Raw genomic sequence first — 25,279 nt, forward strand, 5'->3', positions numbered from 1 at the left:
ACACACACACACACACACACACACACACACACACACACACACACACACCATATGCACTGAGCAGGTTGTATTTGTACCTTTAGGAATATACATATACATATGTATACATATATACACAGTGAATGAAATAAGGGCCATGAGTTTGAAAGAGAGAGCAAAAGAAGGGAGGGACAAAAGAAGTGGGACAGTGATGTGATTATATTTTAATTTAATTTTAAAAAGTGTGCATTTCCTTTATTCTCTTACTAACTCAAAAGACAAGTGTGTGCCGAGACAGGGTCCTCTCACGCCGTCCTCTCGGCAGGCCCCTGGCTGTTGGCTCTGCTGAGTGAAGGGCGCTCTCCACGTGTGCTGTGCAGGAGTCTGCAGCCCTGTCCATTTCCTACCCTCATTCCTTAGGAAGCCCTGTGACACTGTTCCACATGGGGTTGATGGAGAGCGTTTAAGACCCAAGGAAGGAGTCTGAGTGTCTACAAGGTCGTAGATGAGACTTTCAGACCAATTCCCCCATGTCCCCGTCCCACGTCTGGCTCAATGCTGCAGAAGAGAAATGTGTTGAAACAAGCCTTGGGCTGGGGGAGGTTGGTACCCGCACTCCTTGTTGATGGGAGATTCAAGGGAGAGAAAAACAAAGGGACCGAGAGGGAGAGGGAGTGGAACAAGACTGGAGACCCAACACGCAAGGGTTTGGGAAAGAGAGGGAGCGAGGGTGAGCTGGTGTCACACTGATTGTAGCTGCTCTGCTACCCTGCAGGACACTTTAACAGGTACCTGAATGAGGCATTTCCTTCTGCACACCTGGCCCAGGTGGGGCCCAGGGGAGAGGATGGGTGGGATGAATGGGCTCAGTGTTGCAGTATGGTCAGTTAAAGATGGCCCTGGCATCTTTGCAGCTGGCCAGCATGTCCTCTGAGGTCAGGCGTGGAGGAGATGAGGTGGCTGACTGCCTGCGTCAGTCTCTGCCCTACTTCTCCCCATCAGCAGACAAGCAGGTATTATCCTCCCATTTCACAGACGAGGAAATGGAGAGGTCGAGCCACTTGTTTAAGGTCACTTTGCTGGTTAGCCTGGGAGCTGGTCAGAGCCCAGGGACCTTGTAGACCAAGGCCTGGCTGCCCTACCTCCCCCGCCCCGTCCCCACCCTGCCTCTTTGTGTGGCTGCTGCCAGGCGTCTCGCTGTTCTCTTAGATTATGAACCGTGTTTGTAGAGAGTGGGGGGTGTTCACATCCCTGACTAATTTCACACCCTTTCCGTGTGCTGGGCTAACAAGCTGTGTGTCATTCCCCCCGTGCAGCTCAATCACCGTTTGTACTACAAATATGCTCAAAAGACAAAGGTGTCTTTCACGTCACTCCCTCATTAAAACACTTGGCTTTTGTGTGAATGCTGAAAACCGCCAGTCATTTGTGTGCAGTGGTTCTAAGACTGATTCGGTCTGTTGTTAAGGGGAGCCTTGATTCCTTGCAGACACAAATTTGAGAGCGGAGTGTATGTATTTGTGTTTAATGGGTTCAACCTCCAGTTGCAATGAATATGGATTATTATGATGTCTGTGTTTATGTATCCAGGAAAGGCATAAATATATATTTTTTTATTTTTTGAAATTAAAATACAATTTTAAACTATTATTGTAGAAAGCCCCTATGTCTCCATAGTGTTACCTCACACTGGGTGAGAATTCTCCTTTCCTCCTGCAATGTTCCTGTGGGCCAGGGGGAAAAAAAAAAGACAGAGCAGGACCCACCCCGTCTTCTGGGCAAATGGCTTTGAGAGACTTGGAATGCCTGCTATATGGCCCTGTGGTGATGCTAGAGTTTCAGACTTCTTTTTTTTTTTTTTTTTTCCTTTTGGAATCAAGAATATTCTTTTTTTTTTAAGATTTATTTATTATTTATACAACATTCTGCCTGCACACCAGATCTTACTATAGATGGTTATGAGCCACCATGTGGTTGCTGGGAATTGAACTCAGGATCTTTGGAAGAACAGTGAGTGCTCTTAACCTCTGAGCTGTCTCTCCAGCCCCACAGACTTCCTTTTAAAGAAGTTTTTTTTTTTTTTTTTTTTAAATCATTTTAAATTATGTGTCTGTGTCTGTGTCTGTGTGTGGGTATATATGCATTCAAGTGCTGGTGCTGGTAGGGTCAGAGGCATCGGAATCCCCTAAGGCTGGATACATAGGCAGGTGTGAGCCGCCCCACCTGGGTGCTGGGTGCTGGGAGCGGAGCTCAGCTCCTGTGTAAGGGCAATATTCTCATTTAACCACCAAGTCATCTCTCCACCCCTGACTCTCAAACTTCTTTCTTTATATAAATTTGCAGTGATCTGGGATAGGAGTTGGAGCAGGAAGGCTCCTCTAGGAAACATTTCTAGAAAGATCTAGAACCGACATGGGTAAGCTGAAGGGTCCACACCCAGGGTCAGGTGCACGTGGCCTCTTTGCTATGGTTCTGATGGCTTCTGACCCCTAGACCGACCGGGTTTTCCTGCATAGCACTCACTGAAGAAGAGTTCCAGGATCCTGCACGGGAGAAAGATGCCACTCATCTGAGCACACACCCGAAAAAGGAAACCGCCTCTCAGACAAATCAGCTAAAACTTCCTCCGCAGCCCCACCCTCCTCAGTATCATGACAGCCAGGCACCTACAAGGGTAAATAGAACTCCGGAGCAAGGCCAGAACCTGAGGGATGAAGAGAGAGGACTCCATCCATCTGTGATGGCTCTAGGCCTGTGAGCTTCTCTCCAGGACCACCTTAGGATACACAGAAGGCTCAAGTTCAAATTCAGTCTGTGCTCTCTTTCCAAATGTCTTAGTTATTATTGCCACAATGACAAAAATTGCAAATGAAGTGACTTACAAACCACACAAATGTATTATCTTACAACCCTGGAAGCTACAAGTTAACATGAATGTCAAGAGGCTGGAATCAAGCAGGCATGACCACCTGTACCAGCCAGCTCGCTCAAGCGCTTTCAGAAGTCTCCTGTGTTCTTCAGCTTGAGATGTTCTTGTCGTAGAATCTCCCACTGACTCTCTTCTGCCCTCCTGACTTCCTATTTTAAGGATCCTTAAAACTACAATCAGACCATCTACCTGGGATGAGTCCACTTCCAAAGTCCTGTAGACTATCTACAAAGTCCCTTTGCCACAGAGGTAGCATTGTCACAGTTTCTAGGGGCTGGGGCATTTCTGTGGGGCTCAGTCTGTCACACCATGCAAAAAGAGTTTCCTTTTATCTGCTGTCTGTAACAAGATATTCTCTACTGTGATGACACTTCTTTTAAAAACATACTTATTTATCTTTATTTTATGTGTACGAGTGTTTTGCCTGCACATCTATCTCCACGTATGTACTTGGTGCTGTGGAGGTCAGAAGCGGGCCTTGGATGCTCTGAAACTGGAGTTATAGATAGTTGAGCTGCTATGTGGGTGCTGGGAACTGAACTGTGGTCCTCTGCAAGAACAGTGCTCCCCACCCCCCTCTCTAGCCCCAAGGCAGCCCTTCTAAAAGGCAAAGCAGCAAGAAGAGAAGAGAGACTTAAGTTTTTGTGTGTGGATGATCACAGTCCACACCCGAAAGAATTCTGTCTGCCAGGGCCACATAAACTTAAGCTGCAACGGGAAAACCCGAGGTGAGAAATCTGAGCCCAAAGTCAAAGTAACTTGAAGTGTAAGAACCGGAGAAGCCTTAAACCCCAAAGGCATTGGTTCTATTTCAGCCTCCACTAGGGTCTCAGGCACACAGGCTCCCACGCCTGTCCATTCTTGCATCCCACAGCGACTCCAGTCCTTCCCCAGCAGCAGCAGTATCACGTCAGCACTGAGTTTCCTTATAAAATTATTATCATCATTATGGTTGTTTTTGTGTGTGCACATGTGTTATGTTGGCCTGTGTGGAGGGCAGAGGATAACGTGGGCGTCTGCTTTCTCCCTCCACCATGTTGGTCCTTGGGGATTGAACTCAGGCTGATGGCCTTGGCATTTTTACACGATGAGCCATCTTGTTAGCCCCCGACTCCATCTCACAGCTGGGTCTCAACCTAAATTCACCCAATGCTTATTTCCTTAGGGTAAATTCTTACAAGTCAGTGGGTGAGTAGGGCTCTGTGGTGAGTGCTGCCAACCTGCTTTGGTCAGATCTTACATACCAAGGATGGATGCCTGTCTCTCCAATGCTACCTCATATTCATTTGCATTTCTTTGGAGGCTTCAAGCCTGGATATCTGCTTTGTATTTTTTGGCCTGGGGAGTTGTTCTGTCACAAGATACCCATTGGAATGATCTGTTCATTCTCTTGGTGGGGTGTGAAGATTTTTCCATTGCTTTAGGCAAGTATTTTATATAATAAGGATATGAATTTTTTTTTTTTTTAGGATTCAAGAATAGACAGATATTGACTATGGATTTTTTTTTTCTGTAGTGGCTTCTTCAGTAGTCCTCATAAAACTATAATTTTTATAACTGTTCCCCTGTATTGTTTGTTCTTCAATGTTCTAGTTATTCTTTTTTTTTTTTCTTTTCTTTTTCTTTTAAATTTCTGGTCCTGGAGATTAAAGTCAGGGCCTCATGAAAGTTGGACAAATGCCCTACTTCCCAATCCCTAATATATATAATATATAGTAAATAAACATAATAAAATAAATATAACAAAAATATTTTTGTGACAGGTTCTCATACACCCAAGCTGGCATCAGACTCACCATCTGGCACAGGATGACCCTGAACTGCTGATCCTATAGCTTCTACCTCTCGAGTGCTGAGATTACAGGTGTGCACCACCAGTCCTGGCTTATGCAGTGCTGAGGCTCATACAGGGCTTTGTGTGTGCTAGGCAAGTATGCTACCAACTGAGCTAACCTGTAGCCTCTCAACTGTATTTTCTTAGAGAAATTTTATGCTTCCATCTTTGAAATAAATATCTGTTAATATTTATTTTAAAATGCCACCCAGCTTCCAAATCTAAATCTGTTTATCTCAGATGCTTACCCTCCTATATCGGTGTCACTGTGACGTGGACTGTGCTCTACCTAGAGATGTGAAATGCCACTGTATCCCACGTCAGCTTGTTATGATGTGTGATAGGGTCTTGAAAAGTAACCAGTGTCCGGATTAAGGTCAGTAGTTGCCTCAAACCCATGCTAACCAATTTAAAACATGTAGGATTGGAGAAAGGTGGTTTTCTACCCATGATGTGGTTCGTAATTCCCCGAACTGCTAGGCTTAGGAGGTGGTTCAGTGGTTAAGAGAGCTTGCTGCTCTTGCAGAGGACCAAAGTTTGGTTCCCGGCATCCACATAATGGCTCACAACCACGCTGACTCCAGGTCTGGGACATCTGATGCCCTTTAAGGCCTCTATAGATCCCTATACTTACACACACAACACCCACACCATACACATACACATAAATAAAAACAATCTTTAAAGATGATAATTCACAATGTTGTGTTGTATACATAAAGTTTTAAGGGTAAAAAGTTCCCAAAATAATGACAATTCTAGAAATAGTTTTAAAACATCCCCGGAAAGATGGTCTTCAAAGATTCTGAAATATAGATTCTGCAGAACGCTTGGGAAGAATCTGTAAAAGGTGTCCTTGGCATCTATTTGTGGAACACCACAGGTCTTTCCTTTAAGGTAATTTATTTAGCAGAAACTGTGCCTTGATGAAAAAGCACGATGCTATAAAATTGTTCTTATTCACACATTCGCCATCAAGAGAAGACCCAGTTACTCTTTCAAAACCTTCAGGATAAGGGAGAACCCGACTAAATAACACTAGGTTCACCTCTAAGGGGAAGAGATGAGATATTTAAAGATACAGTGTTCCTTTAAACATAGAGAGGTTTATACCATTAAATATTATAATAGACACAATGAAACAGAAATAACTAAAGCTTTTTAACAGTGGCACAAGAAAAAAGTTACATCTGAAAGCCAGCATGGAAAGCCCCAGAACAGATCTAGTTGAATACAGCAAGCTGACACCAGAAAACGTGGTGTTTCACATCTTTTGAGAAAGAGCCAGTTCATGCCATAGTGATCCTGAGATGGGAGAATAAGATGGCCATGTGCTAACCTATGGTAGCATCTCCCCTGACACTATCAACCACAGAGTAGCTGGCTTGGAATCACCCTCTCAAAGCACAACCTCGGTAAAGCCGGAGCAGCTCTTGTCTGTGAGCTCCAAGCTTCTACATCGAGACTGGAAACAGAACCAGGAGAATTGCCAAGGCTTGTAGGCCTGTCACATGCAGCAGCAAATAAAAAGAGACCCTGTCTCTAACAAGGTAAAGGCAAGGACTGACAACCAAGGCTGTCTTCTGACCTCCACATATGCACTGTAACACACACACACTCACACACTCATACACACACACTCACCCCCACACACTTACACACAAACACTCACACACTCACACACACACACACACACACACACTCACTCACACTCACACACTCACACTCACACACTCACACTCACACACTCATACCAAAGGGGAAACTAACCAGTAAGCAGATTCCTCAGTGCCTCTGCTCTGGCTTGGCTTGGGTTCCTGCCCTGACTTCTCTTCAATGATGGACTGTGATGGAGACTTGGAAGCCAAATAAACCCTTTCCTCCCAGTGGTGGTTTGAATGAAAACAACCCCCTTAGGTGCATATATTTGAATACTTAGTCCCCAGTTGGTGAATTCCTTGGGGATGCGTGGTCCTGTTGGAGGTAACTGTCGCTAGGGGTGGGCTCTGAGGTTTCAAAATCCCACGGCAGTCTCAGTCTCTCTTTTCCTGCTACTGTATAACTCTTAGCTACTGCTCCATGACTGTCTCCCACTAGGATGACCGTGGATTAGCCTTCTAAAGCTGTAAGCAAGGCCCTAATCAAATGTTTTCTTTTTGTGAGTCGCCTTCGCCATGGTGTCACTCACAGTGACTAACAGTTCCCACTTCCAAGTTGCTTCTGCTCCTGGTGTTTGCCACAGCGGCAGATAGCAAACACCATCGCTTCCCTGGACAGATGAAGTCACCAGAAAGCTGGCATGGGACCCCCTGGGGCCAGGCGTACCAGTTGGTGAACAGGCTGTGGGGAAGCAGCTATATGAGATAGTGTGTCAGGGTGAACAGGACCCAGGAAAGAGGACGGACATGGCTCCAGGGTCGGGGATTGGAGACAGTCTACAGAGATGGGAATTGAGGCAAGGAAAAGGGGGTCCCTGATCCCTTGCTAGTTCATTACCAACATAAATGGAGGGGAGTACACAAGGGCCCCCAGCTACAACCGAGGCCTGCGCAGTGGTGTGGAGGACGCCCTCTGTCCTCCCCTGGTTTAGGGTTGGGATGGACATCTCCACACAGAGGAGCTTCTAGGGTTCATGTCCACGCCTGCCAGGGTGGGATGGCCAGTGTTTGCTCAGAGCCATGGGAGTAGGTGTCCTCACTGTCATTGTCCTCATGGCTACGGACAGTGGGAATCCTAGTGAATTTCAGCGGTGAAGTGGGTCTGAGCCCCGGTAATCAAGATGAAGATGACCAGTGAACATATTTATTATAGGGTATTCATTCTAAACGCACTAACCTTTAAATCCACCATCTGTTGTCTATTGCTAACTCATCTTGACTTGGACTAGCCATGTATCAAAGGCTCCTCGGGTGTGTGTGTGTGTGTGTGTGTGTGTGTCTGTCTGTCTGTCTCCACACACTGGCTGGAAGCTTTCAGAGGTATCTGTGGGGGACCTACCATGCTTGGCCTGAGCCAGATTCTAAATGTCAGTCTTTTACAAAAAAAAAAGTGGAGGAGGGAGTGACCTGGAGGTGTCTGTACTGTAGTTCAATAGTTCAGTCATAGAGTACTTGTCGGGTTTGCCCAAGGCCCCAGATTTGATCCCCAGCACAACACAGCCACATACACAAAAATTACAATGTTTTGAAATACAGTGATTGCCAAGGTTCATCCATATTTCATAACTGTCCTGACACAGCCAGAATCAGGAGGTTCCGCCAGGAAGCGCCCGTGACCAGATCCCTGCAAACACTCTTACAGGAAGAGACCACCACTGGACCTGAGGATGGACACTCATATGCTACTTAGTCTTCAAAAAGTGACTTCACCCTCAGGCTTCCAGGCTCCAGCTCTAAGTGCTATCAAACGGGAGTGATTTTCTTGCTGACACATCTTTTCAGCAAGTCAGGGGAAAATGAAGAGAAACTTTATCTCTCCTGCTGACCTGGAAACTTCCTGCATGGTGGCCACCCGAGGTGCCCAGCACACAGGGACATCGCACACATTAAAGCCGAACCAGGAGAACACTGCTTTTTATTCCTGCCAACTCATTCTGCAATCTGCAGGATCACCCACGGTCCACAGGTCTGCTGACATGGTGACCCAGCACACGGCAAATACTGTCAGTTAGCCCAACTAGGACTGCGTGACTTTAACATGACCAATCAACATGTTGTTGAACTCTCACAGCAGGTTTGGACATTATGTATGTTGATTTAATAAAATGTAATCAATAAAGGCTTGGCTACTCTTTGTAGGGCACGTGCTTTTGAGATTAAAGTTAGATTTTTTGCTGAGGCAGGAGGATTGCTACAAATTCAGTCAGCCAAGGCTATATATAGGCTTCAGGCCATCTTGAGTGACAGAGTGAAACCACCTCCCCCCCCCCCCCCCCGTAAAGAAAGAGGGAGGGAGGGCTTATTCTGAAAAGGTTGGGTTGACTCAGAAACTGCCACCAGTGGGCCCTGTGGTCAGGACTCAGGATTTTGCCTTCTCTATGCTGGCTTTTATTTAACTAGGTGCCAGTTTCAAAGTGCTGAAAACAGACTTTAATAGAAGATACTTGACTTTATAGAGGCATGTCATAGCCTGTCACAGTATGGGGAAGATTCATTTGTAGCAGATTTCAGGGTGACAGTGACACCTTTCCCTTCTGGGACCTCAAAAACATCTTTCTAGACCTACCGAGCAAAGCACGGAGGGATGCTGCCATAGCCCCTCAGAGGAGAGATGGGAGGAGGCCCAAGAGAGGGCTGCTTGTGAGCTGCTGGATGACACAGGGGAAGGAAAACATGTTCCCCCTGGCTCCAGGCTGCAGAGCTGCTTCATGGAGCCTCTACTTTGCTCCATCTCACCCTTTTCTCTGAGGCTCATGAATTCAAGACTTATTTAGCCACAGGAACCCTGTCACAGAAGGGTTGGATGTGTGAAACATCTGGAATTGAGCCAGGATTTCAAGACAAGAGTCTAGGCTTGCAGTTCTTAACCTGTGGGTCATGACCCCTCTGGGTCGAATGATTCTTCCACAGGGGTCACCTAAGACCATCCACATATCAGAAATTATAGTTATGAAGGAGCAATGCAAATACTTTTATGATTGGGTGTCACCAACAATGTGAGGAGCTGTATTAAAGGGTTACAGCATTAGGAAGGTTAAGAACCGCTTGGCTGGACTTGGGCTGAATCTGTGAACTGCAGGCTCTGTGACTCCACACTTAGAAACTGCCACACCAGCTTGAGACCGCAGGAAGCAAAGCCACCATCCTACCTCCAACTCACTGTGCACTTCCTGTTATCCCAGAGGTGACATCCCAATGGGGATGGGGGGCTTTGAGGTGAGGGCGCTGGTTCACTTCAAACTTAGACCTGCCTCATTCTAAAATCCAGCCGAGGGGAAGCAAGGGCTCCAGGAATAGAGAACTGTCACTCAGAGGTGAGAATGTATTAGCTTTTAAGGGCTTCCCACCAAGCTCTAGCAAAATGTGACTAAAGCTTGAGAATTCAGATTCATAGGCCCTGTGCTGAAGGGAACTGGGTCTACATTTTCCCCCAGTGACATGACTTCCCCCACTTCATGGCCTTGAAGTGTCAGATCTACGGCCTCAGCACTCAACGGCAAGGGATAAAACAGCCCAAAGAGAGTCTTGCTTCATAGGACCTGCTTCTCCAGCAATGACACAAAGCATGGAGAACAGCCATGGACAGCTAGGGAGCACGTGGGAGGGACGTGTCCAGTGCACACACACAGCCTTCATCCTCACAGCCCAGGAGAAGAACTTCACTGAGGAAGAAGCAGGACACAGAGAGGCTACATCACCCTCCCAGCGTCTTCCAGTGGTCCTCAGTCTGTCTTCACAGATGAGAGCTGTCCCTAGGGTTGGGGAAGCAGACAGGCCTTCTGCTTTTCTGTTAAAAGGAAGGTTTCCACTGTAGAACTCCTCCACTGGCAAGGAGGTGTTGGCCGGATAAGTGGCACACAGGAGATATAAGCTAAAAATGCATTTAATGCACTAAGCTGTTGGACACCCGAGCTTGGGCGTGCTCAGAGCACTTACCTTAGCCTACCACTGAGCAAAGCTATCTAACCAAGGACTCACTTCCTAATGGTGCGTTGCGGATCTTGGGGTGGGTGGATGGCTCAGCTGATAAAGAGCTTGCCAGGCAAGGCTGAGGACTGGAGTTTGACCCCTGGGTTCCATGGAGAGGAGGTCGTTGAGGCCCAGCTGTCCTAAGCTGACTTTGGACTTTCACACATGCGCTGTGGCGTGTGCATCCCCCGATAGCATAGACACAACAAGTCAAACTCTCGGGAAGTAGTTTGTGTGATCTAGAAACCCCTGCGTTTGGTTTCTGCAAAGAGCACTGTGACTTGGGAGTCACGGGACCACTACGGTAAGCTCAGGGCTGGGGAAACACTCAGCTGGATGCCAAGGCCTCAGGGAGGGCTGCTGTGCTGGGAAGCGGGACCTGGGGCTAGGCTGCAGGGCGCAGGGCACAGGCTCCTGCACAACGCTAGCAGGGGAGGCCCTGTGCGTGGAGACAGCACAGGTGTAGCCAGACACCGAGGACAGAGGGAGCGACAGGCTCATTAACTACACATGGGTACTGTGTGCTTGCCCTTTATTTTTGTCCTTTTATTTTATCGTTGCACATTTCATTTCTTCATCTGTATAATTTCTAAACGTATATTTGTGACAGTCCATCGCTGTGTGTGTGTGGGAGTCAGGGCAGGCATGCAGAAAGGAACATGAAGCAGAGGCCGTGGAGGAGCACTGCTCGATGGCTTGCTCGGCGGCTCATGCTTAGCTTTCTTATATACCCCAGGATCACCAGCCTAGGGACGGGGCTGCCTGCTGTTGGCTGGGCCCCCCTATGTCAAGCAATAATCAAGACGATTCCTCACAGACATGCCTACAGACCAACCTAATAAAGAAAGTTATCTAGTTGGAGTTGTTTTCAGGCGATTCTAGATTGTGTCCAATTGACAGTTAGTACTAGCTAGGACAATCAGGACCTGGAAGGCAGCCAATTGCTTAACAACCATCTGCTATCAAGAATGATTCCCAGGTCATTTTGGCCTTGGGGTGCTAGGCTCCTCTCTTGCAGGTCTAGCTAGAGAATCCCCCTCTTTCTCAGGCCTCACTGCCCTCTGGCTCGTTGCCATCCTGCAGGTTTCCCCTCCTGCTTCTGCTAATAAGATTCTTCTTTGGTCTTCACTAAGATAACCACAGAATGGCTGGCCTAGGATATTCTCACAGAAGACAGAGTAATGGCCCAGCCCATGCATGACCCCTGTGTCTTTATATGTGACCTGATGCCTTGGGTCAGCTGGGCACCCAGTCCTTTCCAGACAGGACTCTGAGGCCAACTCCTTCTAAGCAGCCACTTTTTGCACAGCTGGATGGTGGGAAGGCACAATTTTTGTTTGTAATTGTTTTTATAGGACATGGGTTTTGTTTGTGACAGGATCAGTACCTGAGAGAAATGCTCTCCTTGGCCACGCCCCAGCCCCAGCTTGGAAGAGTGGCCAGTCGGACTGGAAGCCAGCTTAGCATCTAGTTTAGCAAGGTGCAACAGATTGAAATAGATGAAAACTGTGCATTTGGGAACTTAGGTTAAGAACACTGAGTCTTCAGAGTTTACAAGTGTGGCTTTCTTGAGAGAAGTCTTTCAAGGTCTGTCCTGGCTTTGTCAGCGTTTGGGATGTCACAATCATCACCATCAGCCAGGCATGATGGCATATCCCTGTAATCCCAGAACTTGGAAGGTGGAGGCAGAAGGACCAGGAGTCCAAGGCTACTCTTATCTACATATCAGGTCAAATGTCAAGGCCTGTTTAGGCTACACATGTAGCCTGTCTCCAAAGACCAAACCAAACCAGACCAAACCAACTGTCATTCCTTCTTCATCAGGACTCACACTTACTTCTCTTCAGGGCCAATTACAGTGGATGCCTGGTACACAGAATGTTCTCAACAATGCGTGCGAAATAAATGCTAAGCACTAATAACAATATAGTAAGGCATCTGCAGGCCTGGATTCTAAAATTCCATTAATTTTATCACTTGCGTTACTCCCTCCAAAGATGATGGCTGCCCTGACATCCTAGCTGTACTAGAATAAGCCCCAGCACACCCAATGCTAAGCACGCTCTTCCTCTGCATTGTTGGATCGAGGCCCTCAGCCTGCACAAGCTTAGGTAGGTGGCTTCCACAGCAGACAACCTATTTCTGTTCTTCCTGGTTAGATTAGATGTTACCAAGTGACCCCTGTGTTTGTGCTCAGACCTCTCTATGTGAGCTGTGTCATTATTGTATTTGCATATTTTAATTATGTATTATGGAAATTAGTGCAGTATCTGCGTGGAAGGAGAGAGCGTGCTGTACCTGTGAGTTAGGGTTTTGGGAAGGCCTGATGAAGATGAGCACATTAAATATGATCAGTTGTCATGCTTCTAAGTGGGGGGCAAATGGGAGGCAGACAATGGAGAATCCTTGAAAGCACAAGGGCAGGTTAGCTGGACATACAGCAGAAATAAACTTACAGACTGTCTTTGAGAAGGCGAAAGGCAAAGACCGATCCCCAAGTCCTTGTACTGCACTCTAAATGCCTTTATTTCGAGGGACTCCATGAATGCCTTTACAATACTCATACCCCTACTAAAGTCATTCTGGAACTCGTGATTTGAAAATCCACCGACCTAATCCTATTCCTCTATTTCACTGAAAGGAAACTGAGGCTAAGGACTCTGTAAATGTCTCTTAGCCAGCAAGTCTAGGGAGCAATCTATTTCCATGTTTTGTGTTCTGTTTTCTCCCAGAGAAGCTTTTATTTGGAAAGCCACAGGTGTAGCACAGACTGGCAGAGGGCTTGCAGTGAAAGCAGGAGGACCTGAGATCCAGTCCTCAGCACCGGTGCAAACAGCCAGGTGGGGAGACACAAACCTGTGATCCCCACCCTGGGGAGACAGAGACAGGAAGCTCCCTGGCGTGTGCTGTCCAGCCAGTCTAGCTGTATCAGCGAGCTCTTGGTTCAGTGGAAGACTTTGTCTCAGAAAATAAGGTGGGTGGCTCAGCAGCGAAGAATGCTTACTGCCTTGTTATGGCTGGGGTTAAAGTTAGGGTTCGGTTCCCAGCACCCACACGGTGGCTGCCCAATCGTCTGTAAGTCCAGTTCCTGGGGATTTAATACCTCTTCCTGTATATGCACAGTAAACAAACACAGGCATATACGGAAATTAAGAGAAAAATCTTAAAAACAAAACAAAATAAAGTGGGAAGCAATCAAGGAAGACACCCCTTGTCTGTCTGTGTAAGTAAGTACACAAGCACATGCACACCTGTACACACACACACACACACACACACACACACACACACACACACCCAACAGGAACACGTTCAGGCATGCACACCATACACAAGTAGCAGGTAAAATGAGGAAGTGGAAGAGAACAGGGACACACCCTGGGAGGCAGGAAGACTGTCATTCCGTCCCACTGCTCCTCTACAAAAGCGCTAAGCCACCTCGCACACAGGTGTGTGCGGTTTTATCCGAACTGCGGCACAGCAGGCCTCCTGTGCGAGAGGCACAGATTTGAAACAGGTGAGCCATGTACCTGAGTCAAACACGTGAGCCTTCTAATTTTAGAATGACTTCAGCCTCACACGTGGGAAAACTGTAGACAATGGAACGGGGAAGCAGTTTGAAGTTCTGAAAAGCTTTTGTTAAATGAGGGCAGCGACGAGGAGAGTCCTGGCTGGCTGGCTGACCCACGTTCCGCCTGCTTTGTAAACAAGCAGCGCCTTCAAAGGCTTTGCCCGCTAATCTGACCTGCCCGCCTTCTGTGCAGCCCCAGCTCTCCACAGACTGGAGTCCGAAGTGCCCAAGCAAGCGAGGATGGTGACGTGCCCTACAAGGAACTCCACAGTGATGTTTCTTTGCTCATCATATTTGAAAGGTCTTCCAGACACTAAATTAAACAATCTGGCAAACACACTGAGGCCAGATGGGTGTCCTTAGACCCCAGCCAAGGTGAAGGATGAGGAGTCAGAGGTGTAGACAGCCAATCTGAGGAGTGTGCAGGCCAGTTGGAACTTGGCTCCCCGGGGCCCAGAGGGGCCCTTGACACACCTACTCGGTCATTACAGTGAGTCTCATGAGAAAAGAACCAGATGAGCGGCCTGGGAATGTGTCCCACACTGCTGAGGCGAGGCGTGTGGCTGCCTGGCAGCTTTGTGACTGGGTGCACTCTGTCCCTTTTAAAGGGGGCATTGAAAAGTGCTTTTGGAGTAGGTCAGAGCTTGTTCCTGAGGAGGGTGTAGCCAGCGTGCTAGGTCGTGGGTGCCAACACCCTCACCTGCCTCCAGCTGATGGTTCTCTTTGGGTTCATAAACAGACAACCAACAAGGATCAACGTTTATGTTCCAAACTGCAGAACGCCGATTTCACTCCAGTGGCAGTTTATGGTCCAAATGACACACGGAGCAAGCAATCAGTGACACTCCCAGGAAAGGTTCACAGACTGTGTAGTCACCTGCGGGGTGGGCTCCTGGAGGGCCAGGCCAAGATGTCCCATTCTTTATAGGATTCTAACAACCAGAGGGGTAGGATCTGAAGACACAAGAGTATCCTTGGAATGTAACATCCCAAGACGCAGCTGCCCCTTCTGTAGCCAGCAAAGACCCTCCCATACCGAATGCTCAAGTCCGTACAGGAACTGCTATAGATTATACACGAACGTGACATGTGGTTCTCACACATGTAATATATATATGCATATATATTTTTGAGTGTGTTTCGTGTGTGTGTGGGGGGGTGTGCACATGCGTGTGTGAAGGCCCGAAGTTGACACCAGGTGTCTTTCTGTGTTTTTTGAAGCAGGGTCTCTCACTGTTTCAGCTAGTCCAGCTAGCCAGCTTGCCCCAGGAATCAGTTGTCTTCACCCTACGTGCTGGGATTACAGGGAACCACCATGCTTACCCATCTATATCCTTCCTCAGGATCCTCCTGAGGAAGAGCTGTGATCTTCACAATTCCACCAGGCCATCTCCCAGCCCTTCCTGTACATTTAAAGTTACTTCTTCATTACTTCTACACACAAAGCAGTGCATGAACAGTGGCCATACTGCTGTTCTGTAAACATTTAGGGGAAGACAGTCTATGCATGTTCTATGCTTGCCATTTGTGCAGGTGTTTTTGAGCTGTTGGTCCTTTGACTTCTAAGATGCAGAGCCTGTTGGTATGGAGGGTCAGCTCTGCATAGCAGTCACACCACCACTTCCCTGCCCTGGCTCAGGGTGGGCGTCACCAACTGATCAGTGACTACAATGCCCCCTAAAACCTGAAGGCGTCCTCACAGTCTCCCTACCAGGCCACCAAGGCCTCTCTGTGTCCATCAGGATGGCATGTGGAGATTCTGTCTGTTTCTCCAGTGCAGTACCACAGATGAGGAAACTACTCTAAGCAGGGACGTGAGGACTAACCTGCTCAGGAACTTGGAAACTCTGAAACCAAGCGGGCTCCACCGAACAGATCCTGGCCTCCTCCCCAAGGCGCCGTGTTCTCCACTGTCCCACCCAAAGTAGATGCCGGAGAAGCCTTCGCTGATGCAACCTGGTTTCCCACACCTCTGGTACCCTCCACCCTCCATATTTGGGACTCTAAGAGAAAGAGCTTACCAAGAAAGGCCAAGGACAACTGTCTGCTCTAACGGCATGCATGTTTTCCCTAGTGCATAAAAAAAGCCCATGGGATAAACCCTGTGTTCCTCTGAGCCAGTGTCCTACCTTTAGGCTGGCACATGGAGCCTGCAATTTTCTCTCCACAATGTTCTGCAATGTTGGGGCTTCCCCTGCAAGTGCCAGGGGCCCTTGTTTTGCCATTGTCACTAGGGGATATTTGCTTCTTGTTCTGGTCAACAGAGCAGACAGCCATGCCCATTTGATACTGTCCTAAAAGTCCTCATATTAATGCCTAGTGGGTGCTTCTAAAATTTAGTGTGTGATCCCACCGGTACCCAGGGCAAAGGAGGAGGGAAGCTCAGATTTTGAAGTCAATCAGTATATAATGAATACATTTTCCAAAAATAGTGTTCACCTGAAAAGAAATGCAAGTATCGGGCAACATAAGAAAATGCCAAAATAATCACAAATTAAAACTGAGGCCTGGGGAGACGGCTCAGTCAGTAAAGTGCCTGCTGTTCGCACACAGGGATCTGAGCTCAATTCCCAGAACCCTCCTTGAAAATATGGATGTTGTTGAATGCTTTTAATCCAAGTGCTCAGAGGCAAAGACAGGAGGGTTTGGATGGCCAACTGGTCTACCCTAATTGGTGTGCTCCCAAACCATTGAGAGACCCTATCGCAAAAGAGAGGGACAGTGGTTTCCAGGGTGCTATCTAAAGCTGTCATCTGGCCTCCACACGCCTGTGAACAAATGTATACCTATGTGCACATGAACCCAAATGTGCACAAGCACATCTGAGCTGCCCCCACCTCAGAATTTCAGCCCTGGAGATGGCAGAGAGGGGTGGGAGAGACTGAGCAGTCCTTTTGATAAGATCACCTAAAAGAAGAGAAAGTAGGCAGGCCAGCCCTACTTAGTCACTAACCTTTGGAGAGTTTACTATGACCCAGTCACCACTGTTTGAACTTGACTGCTGGCCCCTCCCCCGGGTGCCGGGACTCAGGTTATAAAGTGTGCAAAACTGAAGAGAACCAGTCCCGCATCTAAATTATCCACCCAACTGAGAGCAGCCCGAGGCCAGACAAGAAGCCACCTCCCCTGTCCCCAGAAAAGAAGTGGCTTGGGGCCTTCTATAGAGGGTACAGTGTAGCTTCTTGGTCCTGGCCTGCCATCCTGAGCCTTCAGGAATGCTCAGCCATTCGAGTCCCAGGCAGCATAGCAGGGAACTGACTTGATTTGGGGGCCTCTGTGTGAGGAGGGTTAATCCTAAATGCCTGCTGATGTTGGGTACATTCCCTCAGGAGGAAATCTAGAAGGGAAAGAAGGAAATGAGGTTTCAGATGGGGTAGGGCCTGCCATTTTGTGGCTGAAGGATCAGGTATAAGAGACTCAGCAGGAACCACTCCAGGGCCCAGAGGGAGCAGAGTATCCTCAGTCCCTGTTTGTCTATGTGAATAGACAGGGACTTGAAGGGCTAACATAGCCAAGGATGCCCTTCCCACTGATGGCTACACCAGCACTTGCCACCATTCCAACTTGCCTCAAGACTCAGTGGCCAGCAGGTCTCCAACCCCCCTGGCCGACCCAGCCCCGAAGCCTGCATGCCTCAGGTGCACAGTTTGGTCTAGAAGGGTGCAAGGCAGAGTGGAGCCACGAAGGCAGCATCTCGGCCTCCTGGGCAAGGGGGGTGGGAGGGTGGAGGTATTCCATCAGGTACCAGAACAAGTGGTGACCCCTGCCTGGCCTCATGTCCAGGTTCTCTTAAGTCCAGGCTGTAAGTGTTGCTACAGCATCTGGTACTTGCCAGATGGCTCAGTGGATAAGTGCCTGCCACATAAACACCAGTACCTGAGTACAAGCACACACCCCTGTCCCAACACACAGAAAAACAGGAATCAAAGTCATTAAGACAACCATTTACCACGCACAAACAGAAGGCATTAGCTAGGAGCCAATGAAACAGGAATGGTTTCCTGGGACACGGAGATGGTGAGGGCTTTGTCTCCTAACTCTTAGAAGTATTTGGGGGGGATAGGGAAGGAGAAAGAGAGAGAGAGAGAGAGGAGCTCCAAAAATCTAATCATCACACGAGCTGGTAAAGTATGCACAGCTTCAAGCTCCTCGCAGGCCCCATTTCACCTGCCTATGCTGGGCGTCTAAACAGTGAAGGGCTCTGTCAGTGGGCAGCCCCTGAAGGAAGTATGCACAGTCCACGTTGGGCCATGGTGAAGGCCTGCCAGGAGGATCTCCCCTGTCTGTCTGGAGGAGATAGAGAGGGTTCAAGGACAGGCAAGCGTCCCAGTGAAGGCGCTCTCCAGATGTGAGGCAGGACCCACAGCCCAGCCACACCCAGGGAGGATGGACTCACCGCTCAGGATGGACGTGCTGTTTTCCAGAGCCTGGCACACAGCTGACACGATACCTGTGAGGGAAGCAGAGAGGATGGGTAAGTGTCTCCTCGGAAAAGGGCTTCCTTGGAGGTCAAATACTTTGAAAGGCAAGGACTTCAGAATTTCATGAAGGGGCCAACAGGTGTGACTAGCTGTCTTCTTTGAGGGGCTTGGTGCAAAACGAAAGCAGAGGCCCCTTGTACCAAGACTGAGAGAAATATGGCAGAGGGAACTATCAGCGTTTCCCTCTGGCTGTAGTCGCCTCCACCTGTTTCTGTTCGCTGGGTGTGCTGCTGCTGTCTTTTGGGTGTGAAGATACTCGTGGGTTGGGTACAGCACCCCAGACTCACACAGGGGCCCCCCGAGTGACAGTTAGACTTCCTTCTAGCTGAAGCAATGTGCGGAGACATAGCTGGGGTCTGGTAAGGTATTTCTGCTTCCTTGGGATTGGCTGTCCTTAGCCAAGAAGGACGGTGACCCCAGAGCATTGCACACCACAGCCAGGATGTATGAGGAGCCTGGCTGAGGCCAGATGGGAGAACTGTCACCACACTCTTCCTTGAGAGGTCATGGGCTGTGTTCAGTATGCCCAGGCCTCGTTAGGTACAGAGAATGGTAGGGACAATGACCCATGGTTGGAAGCTCAGTGACCCTGAGAATCAAGGCTCCCAAAGACTTCCCTCACGAGATACAGACTCTAAGATAGTCATGAGGATTCCGAGAAAGTACAGCATCAACCCACATGCAGGGCCTCTCTGTTTCCCATAAAGCTACCTCTGCCAACAGGTGACCTGTACTTGCCCTCGTGTTACAGGGGTGGAAGTCTCTGGAAACACAGCAGTAAGTTCTCATAAAAAAAGGAAGCTCTTACGAGTTTTGCCCTCTTCACGAATTAACTTCCTCAAACTGAAAGGCGGTGAGGTGGTGAGGTGCCTCAGGCAGTCCTGCAGAGGAGCTTAAGCCACTGCAGAAATCAAGATAAGTCTTGTCTAGCCCTCTACCACATGACCTCAGAGGGTGCAATGGTGGGCTTCTGTTCCTCAGAGGCGCTTCCTTCCTACAGCCCACACATTCACAGGGTCCCCAGACACATTTCAAAGGGACATCTGCCACGCACACACCCATTCCTGCCAGAGCCAGAAAACGTTGGGGGTTATGCCCTCAGAGCTGTGGGATAGTCATGTCTTTACACTGTGGGCACTGCCACAAACCATTCTGGGCTGAAACCAGCCAGTGACCCGTAATCAGTCAAGGCTGACATGGAGATGCCTGGCATACCTCAGGACAAGGAGCATGACCAGCCTGTCAGCAACTGTCCTCAAACCACTGAGTGATCCTTGTGCCGCCTCCCTGTCTGAACCCTGCCTATCAGGGCAGACAGCACAAACCCAGCCCCCCAGCCTGGCCCTACCAGCTTCAGGAGCAAAGGCAGGAGAGAGCGTGTGTGCTGGGGCTAGGCCCCTGGCACAAGCCCCTTCATCCTTCTGCTTCTCACCTGTCAGCTGCCAACTGCCAAACTCTCTAAGGCATTTCAGGAATTAATTACTGGCTAGAGAACACATGTTCCTCTGAGCAACGAACAACACGTTTTTATTTATGACTCTAGAAGGGTGAGAATAATAGTTCCCTTCTGTACCCTCCGTTTCCATGATGATGAGTTCCGCCTTTCTCCTCAGGTGGGGTCCCACTGTTTCACAATCCACACAGGCTTCCGCAGACATTCTTACTGCGTCCTTTCCACGACCCTAGATGCAGGTTCCTCCCAGCAGCCCCTGCCCCTGGGGGTGCCCAGGAAACAGAGGCTTAGAAAGATTCAGAAATCTGCGCAGATCTCCTATGCTACATTGAGACTTGGGTCTGCCCCCTTGCAACATGCAAAACACTGTTTCGTGGATGTACCCTGGTTGGTCTTGCCACACCAGCAAGTGTGTTTCCACCCAGGATGACCCTCCTGGCTTAACCCACAGACCTGGCAGGCCCAGAGGTCTTCCAGAGGCTACAACCTCACCTCCTGGGATTTTTCTCCTTGCCCTCAGTTTACCCATAAGCCAGGCCTGAGGGCTTCTCCATCTGCATACTCTGGGTAGCCAGTGGTGTGTGACCTAGTATCGGAAGGCCTTCTAGGAACATGTTGCCTTGGCAGACAGGAGGCTCTGAAAAGCCAAGGGGCCACCACAGAGCTGGCTGTCACCACCAGGGCTCAGAAAGACACAGCCTAGGCTCAGGCTCGGCATCAGGCAGGAGCCGTCAGTCCCTCTAGGCTAAGTGTCAAAGCCACCTGGCACTGGTCCCAAGGATGGGAAGGCAGGCTGTAGAGCCACCCAACCAGCTCTACTTCGGGACAGGCATCCTTTCAAGGCTGTCCTGCCAGGGTCTCATTCTCCTGTCCGGCTAAATAGCTCCAAAGCGGGAAATCCCAGCTGCAGACTTTAAAAAGAAAAGGAGGGCAGTGGGTGGTGTTGAAGGGGAAGCACACACAGCAGAAGTGTATGTGTAGGGAGGCCTGGTTCCTGCTCCCAACACAGAACTGGAACCCAGGCCCTCAAGGCAGGGTGAGCTCTCCGTGCTTGCAATGCTGCTGTTTGCCACTTAAAAACTTCTGATAGAAACAAGGTGATAGGCAAAGCTGACCCATGCATGGGGGCGGGGGGCATGAAGTGGAGCCACCCCCAAGCCTCTCCATGATGGAATAGTGGGAAATGCCACCGTGAGAGGCTGAACACTCCTGTTCCCCCAGGTCCCAGAGCAGGGGCGTCTACACTTCAGCCCCACTCCTGACTGAGAGTGACAGTCTGGACAAAGACTGTGCTTTCAGACTGGGACAGATCCCTCTGTCCTCAATTGCCTATCACTGGGCAGTCCTCTCCTGGGGGATCTTCAGCTGCAGTGCCCAGGCCTGAGAGGGCCATCTTAGACTGCCCTGGCAAAGGTGAGTATGCCATGCCATGGCTTCTGTTACAGCCCATGTCTGCTCCTAGGCTCCTACCTCCTCCACTGGATGGCTCAGTGGGAACCTCGAAGCAGTGCCGCATCTCACCTATGTTTGGACCTCTATGCTTGGTTTCAAGGAAAGAGCGAGGTTGGATGAGGTTCTGGGGTCAAGGAAAGATGGGGAGGTGGATCATGGTCACAGCAGGTGCCTTTGGGCACAGATGCTCTGGGTTCAAAAACAGCAGGGGTGGGATGGGCAGAAGCTGGGCTAAAGTGGGACAGAAGGATACAGGAGCACATGGTGAAGGGGTGCCTGCTAGCCTCCCCTTCTTCTTCTCTATCTCATTTGAGGTAGAGAGTATGAGGACAGAGGAGGAACCAAGGAAGATATGAATAGCCTCCCAGTGGGACCCTGTAGCTTGGCACAAGGTCTCTAGGGCTCCCCATGGCATGAGAATACCTAGAAATGGGTGACCCAGATTCTAGTCCCCGCTAGCACAGACCAGTAAGCACCTTGCCTTACAAATTCCCCAGTGGAGAAGAGCCTCCATGCCTCTCCTGGGAAGAGGCAGTCAGTTTATACTTTGCCCTGCTCCCAGAGGTCCTGTGTACCAGCTTAGAGGACATTAGGCAAAGCTGCTGAGGGACGTCGGGGGAACTGGCCAGACAGGACAAAGAGAACTCTGGGGACAGTGAGGCAAGGTGTTTGGAAAGACAAGAGACCCAAGAATGAGTCACTTAGACAGATGGCCCCATGGGACAGAGGGCTCTTTTCATAGCCACCATACCTCTAGACCAGTCTTCCAAATCACAGTCGGGACTCTGACATCTAGGAAGAGAATTTGGTGGGGAGCTCACTGGCAAAGGTCTATACTGTACTGGAGTTACAGATGGTTGTGGGTCTAGGAACAGAGCCTGGGCCTCTGGAGGAACAAGTGCTCCTAACTGCTGAGCCATCTCCTCAGCCCCTTGTTAGTTTGTATGGACACAGGGTGTTTGTCTGGCCTGGAACTCCAGTGAGCCCCAGGATCTTCCTGTCTCTGTATCCATATTCTGGGGTACAAGTACACACCATTGGACCTGGCTTTTTCCACAGATTCTGAGGGTCAAACTCAGAACTCCTCATACTTGCAGGGCAACCGCTTTAATGATCAAACAATCTCCCCCAATATATAGATTGGAATTTTATTTTGGAATATTTGTATGTAGATACTGAGATATCTTGGGAGCAGGAGCAAAATCCAACAGAAGATTAATTTGTGTCATATGTATGTTCTATGAATAGACTTTGCGGCATTTGGCTCAGCAATTTTAGGGTGCTAGGGTGCCTGCCTGGTGACTGTGACCTACTCCAGAAGGCCAGATGTGGAATCTTCCACTTGAAGCCTCACATGGGTATTTAAAAGCTTTTCGATTTTGGATTCAGGCTTTCAGTCTAGGGACACACAACCTGTATAATGCTCCTGCTTTGGAGGTGAGAAGATCCCAGCATGGCACTGGGCTGTAGGCTCCATCCCAAGCCCAGGTGTGGCAGCTCCCATCTGTAACCCCAAAGTCAGGAAGTAGAGATGACAGCATCAGAGGTTCAAGGCCATCCTCAGCTACACAGGGAGTTCAAGGACAGCTGAGCCACTTGAGACCATGACTCAAGAAAAAAAAAAAAAAAAAAAGAAGAAGAAGAAAGAAAGAAAGAAAAAAAAAACCCCAAAAACCAAACACCAAATCCCCTCTCTTTTTCCCTTTTGGCTAAGGCCAGGCATTCTCATTCAGGAGAATGGGGGAATGCAGGCAGACAGGAGCCCACAGCCTAGGTTTGTGTAGGGCTGTGTTTTCTTTAGCAAGTTCTCCTCCTCTCCTGTCACCCCCTCCTCTTTTTCTGCCATGTAGTTCAGACAGGTCTTGAACTCACAGCACTCTTCCTGTCTCAGCCTCCTGAGAACTGGGATTATAAGCACGTGCCACCATGTCTGGGCCAGTTTCCTCTTTGTCCATCTTGGACGCTGTCTATAGATGGCAGAGCCGGTTGAGACTGGCCAAATCTCCAGGCATCTATGAAGACAGAGGGCTGTCCACCTTCTCAGCCAGCTAGCTGGGGACAGCTGACCATCTTTTGACCCCTTCTGAGTAACTCCTCTGCCTGGAATTGGGGTCAGGCATAATGACTGCCTATACATGGTCTTAGCACAGTGCTTTATGATAATCTCATTTTCCAGTTTTGCATGGAATTATACAAACTATTAGTCTCTGGATGAGCTAGCAAATCAGCATACTTGCTGCTTCTATATCTTCACTACAGACTTGATGGCTTGCTAATCTATCTGGAAGTCAAGACCCTTCATAGTCAGTGAGCTTGGGTCCTGCAGCTGCCTGTCCTACTGACCTCTGGGATCCCTAAAGCAGCTAATTTCATATTGGCAAGTCTAAAGCAATCTCTTCTGGTGACCTTCTGGTGATTGTTTGTCAATAGTGTCACAGCCCGTCCTCCAGCACAGCTTGAAAGCTCATAGGAATTTTCCACATCCTTCTAGGTCTAGAAGAGACCCTCAGGGACAGGGAGGCGGAGAAACGGCAAAGGGGTTGGGCGTCATAGTCTTCACCCTTTCTAAATTCTGATTCTGACTTTCTCACAGACCCGTGTTGTCAGTAACTGGGAGAGGTGGACACCTTCTAAGCCTGCTACATCTTGAAATCCCTCTGCCAAACAAGAATAGGATCTGCTCAGAGGACGGTGGCACAGGGGAAGCGAAGTGGGTGCATTGCTTCCTTAGAGCACTGTTTGCCCGCTGGCTCTGGCAGCAGGTTTGCTCCACCCTGATGTTGCTTCTTCATGAGCCAGAACTCCCCAGAATTTAGAGGAGCAGCAACAGTTGCTCACCCCATTCTCCCTCAGGACTCCCAGAAAGGTCAGCAACAAAGCGACTGCTTGAGATCTAGGGTCACTCTGCTGAAGCCCACTGGTACCCCAGGGCACTTGACTTTGCTTTTAAGATTTAAAGAGGTCAGTCTGCTTATGTTAATGAATCAAACATCGAGCAAACAACTGCATAGCGAGAAGATGAAGAGGGTCAGACTGGGAGGAGGATGAAAGGCAGCAGGAAGGAGGGAAAGAGAAAGAAAGGAGGAAGGGAAGGATGAGGCTCTGGAGGTGGCTCAGCGTGTAAGAGCCAGCGCTGCTTTTGGACGTCCATCACCCACACCAGGTGGCTGACAATCTCCTGTAACTCCAGCCCCAGAGGAGCCAATGGTGCTTGGGTACCTGTACTCAGGTGCGTGTACACACAGACACAAATACACAGAGACACAGACACGCACACAATCGCAGCAGAGGCAGACACTGTGAGCTGCCCAAGTCACCAGGATCATCCCAGATGCCTGTCCTGCCTCCCGCCCCAAACACCATCTCCAGCCTCACCCTCCAACAGGGCCTGCTTCCCAAGACACAAGGTCAAAAATAAACTCACGTCCTCCTCCGACTCCTCCAGTTCTGGGCAGGGCTGAGGACCAGGTCCGGCCTCTCCCTCTGCTTTGAAATCCAAGCCCAGCCCTCCTACACAGCCAGCCCTCACAGGACACTTCATCCATCCCTGGATCCCCCTGCCTCCCCAGCCCAGGCCTCAGGACCTCTCCAAGGCAGCACAACAGTTGCCAAACCGGTTCTTCTGGGGAGGCCTTCCCGCCTTGACTCTGGCTGCCTAAGCTACCGAGACAGCAAAGAAGCCAGCTCTGGACCAGCTCCTTCCCCAGCTCACAGTCCAGGCTGGAGTCCTGAGCAAGATTTAAAATGCGTCCATTTGAAAAGCCAGGAATGGTGACTGTGTCTCAGCACAGTAAAGTGGAGGAGGAATATCTTCCTTCAAGGCCATCCTCCGCTGCACTGTGAATTTGAGGTCAGCCTCTCCCAAGTGAACAACAAAGCTCATCCCCCAAGTCCCCAAACACACAGACACACACACACACACACACACACACACACACACACACACACACACA

General features: G+C 49.2%; 1 protein-coding gene across 1 annotated transcript in view; it reads right to left on the minus strand.

The window, feature by feature from the left end:
• The window catches only part of Tgfa (transforming growth factor alpha), a 70,118-nt gene that overhangs the window by 14,953 nt on the left and 29,886 nt on the right, over positions 1–25,279 (minus strand). The window contains exon 4 of the mRNA XM_055617632.1: positions 18,337–18,390. Coding sequence (XP_055473607.1) covers positions 18,337–18,390 — 54 coding nt within the window. The remainder of the gene's footprint in view (positions 1–18,336; positions 18,391–25,279) is intronic.

This window comes from Psammomys obesus, unplaced genomic scaffold (genome assembly GCF_907164565.1).
Source record: "Psammomys obesus unplaced genomic scaffold, mPsaObe1.curated_primary_1811, whole genome shotgun sequence".
Classification (NCBI taxonomy): Eukaryota; Metazoa; Chordata; class Mammalia; order Rodentia; family Muridae; genus Psammomys; species Psammomys obesus.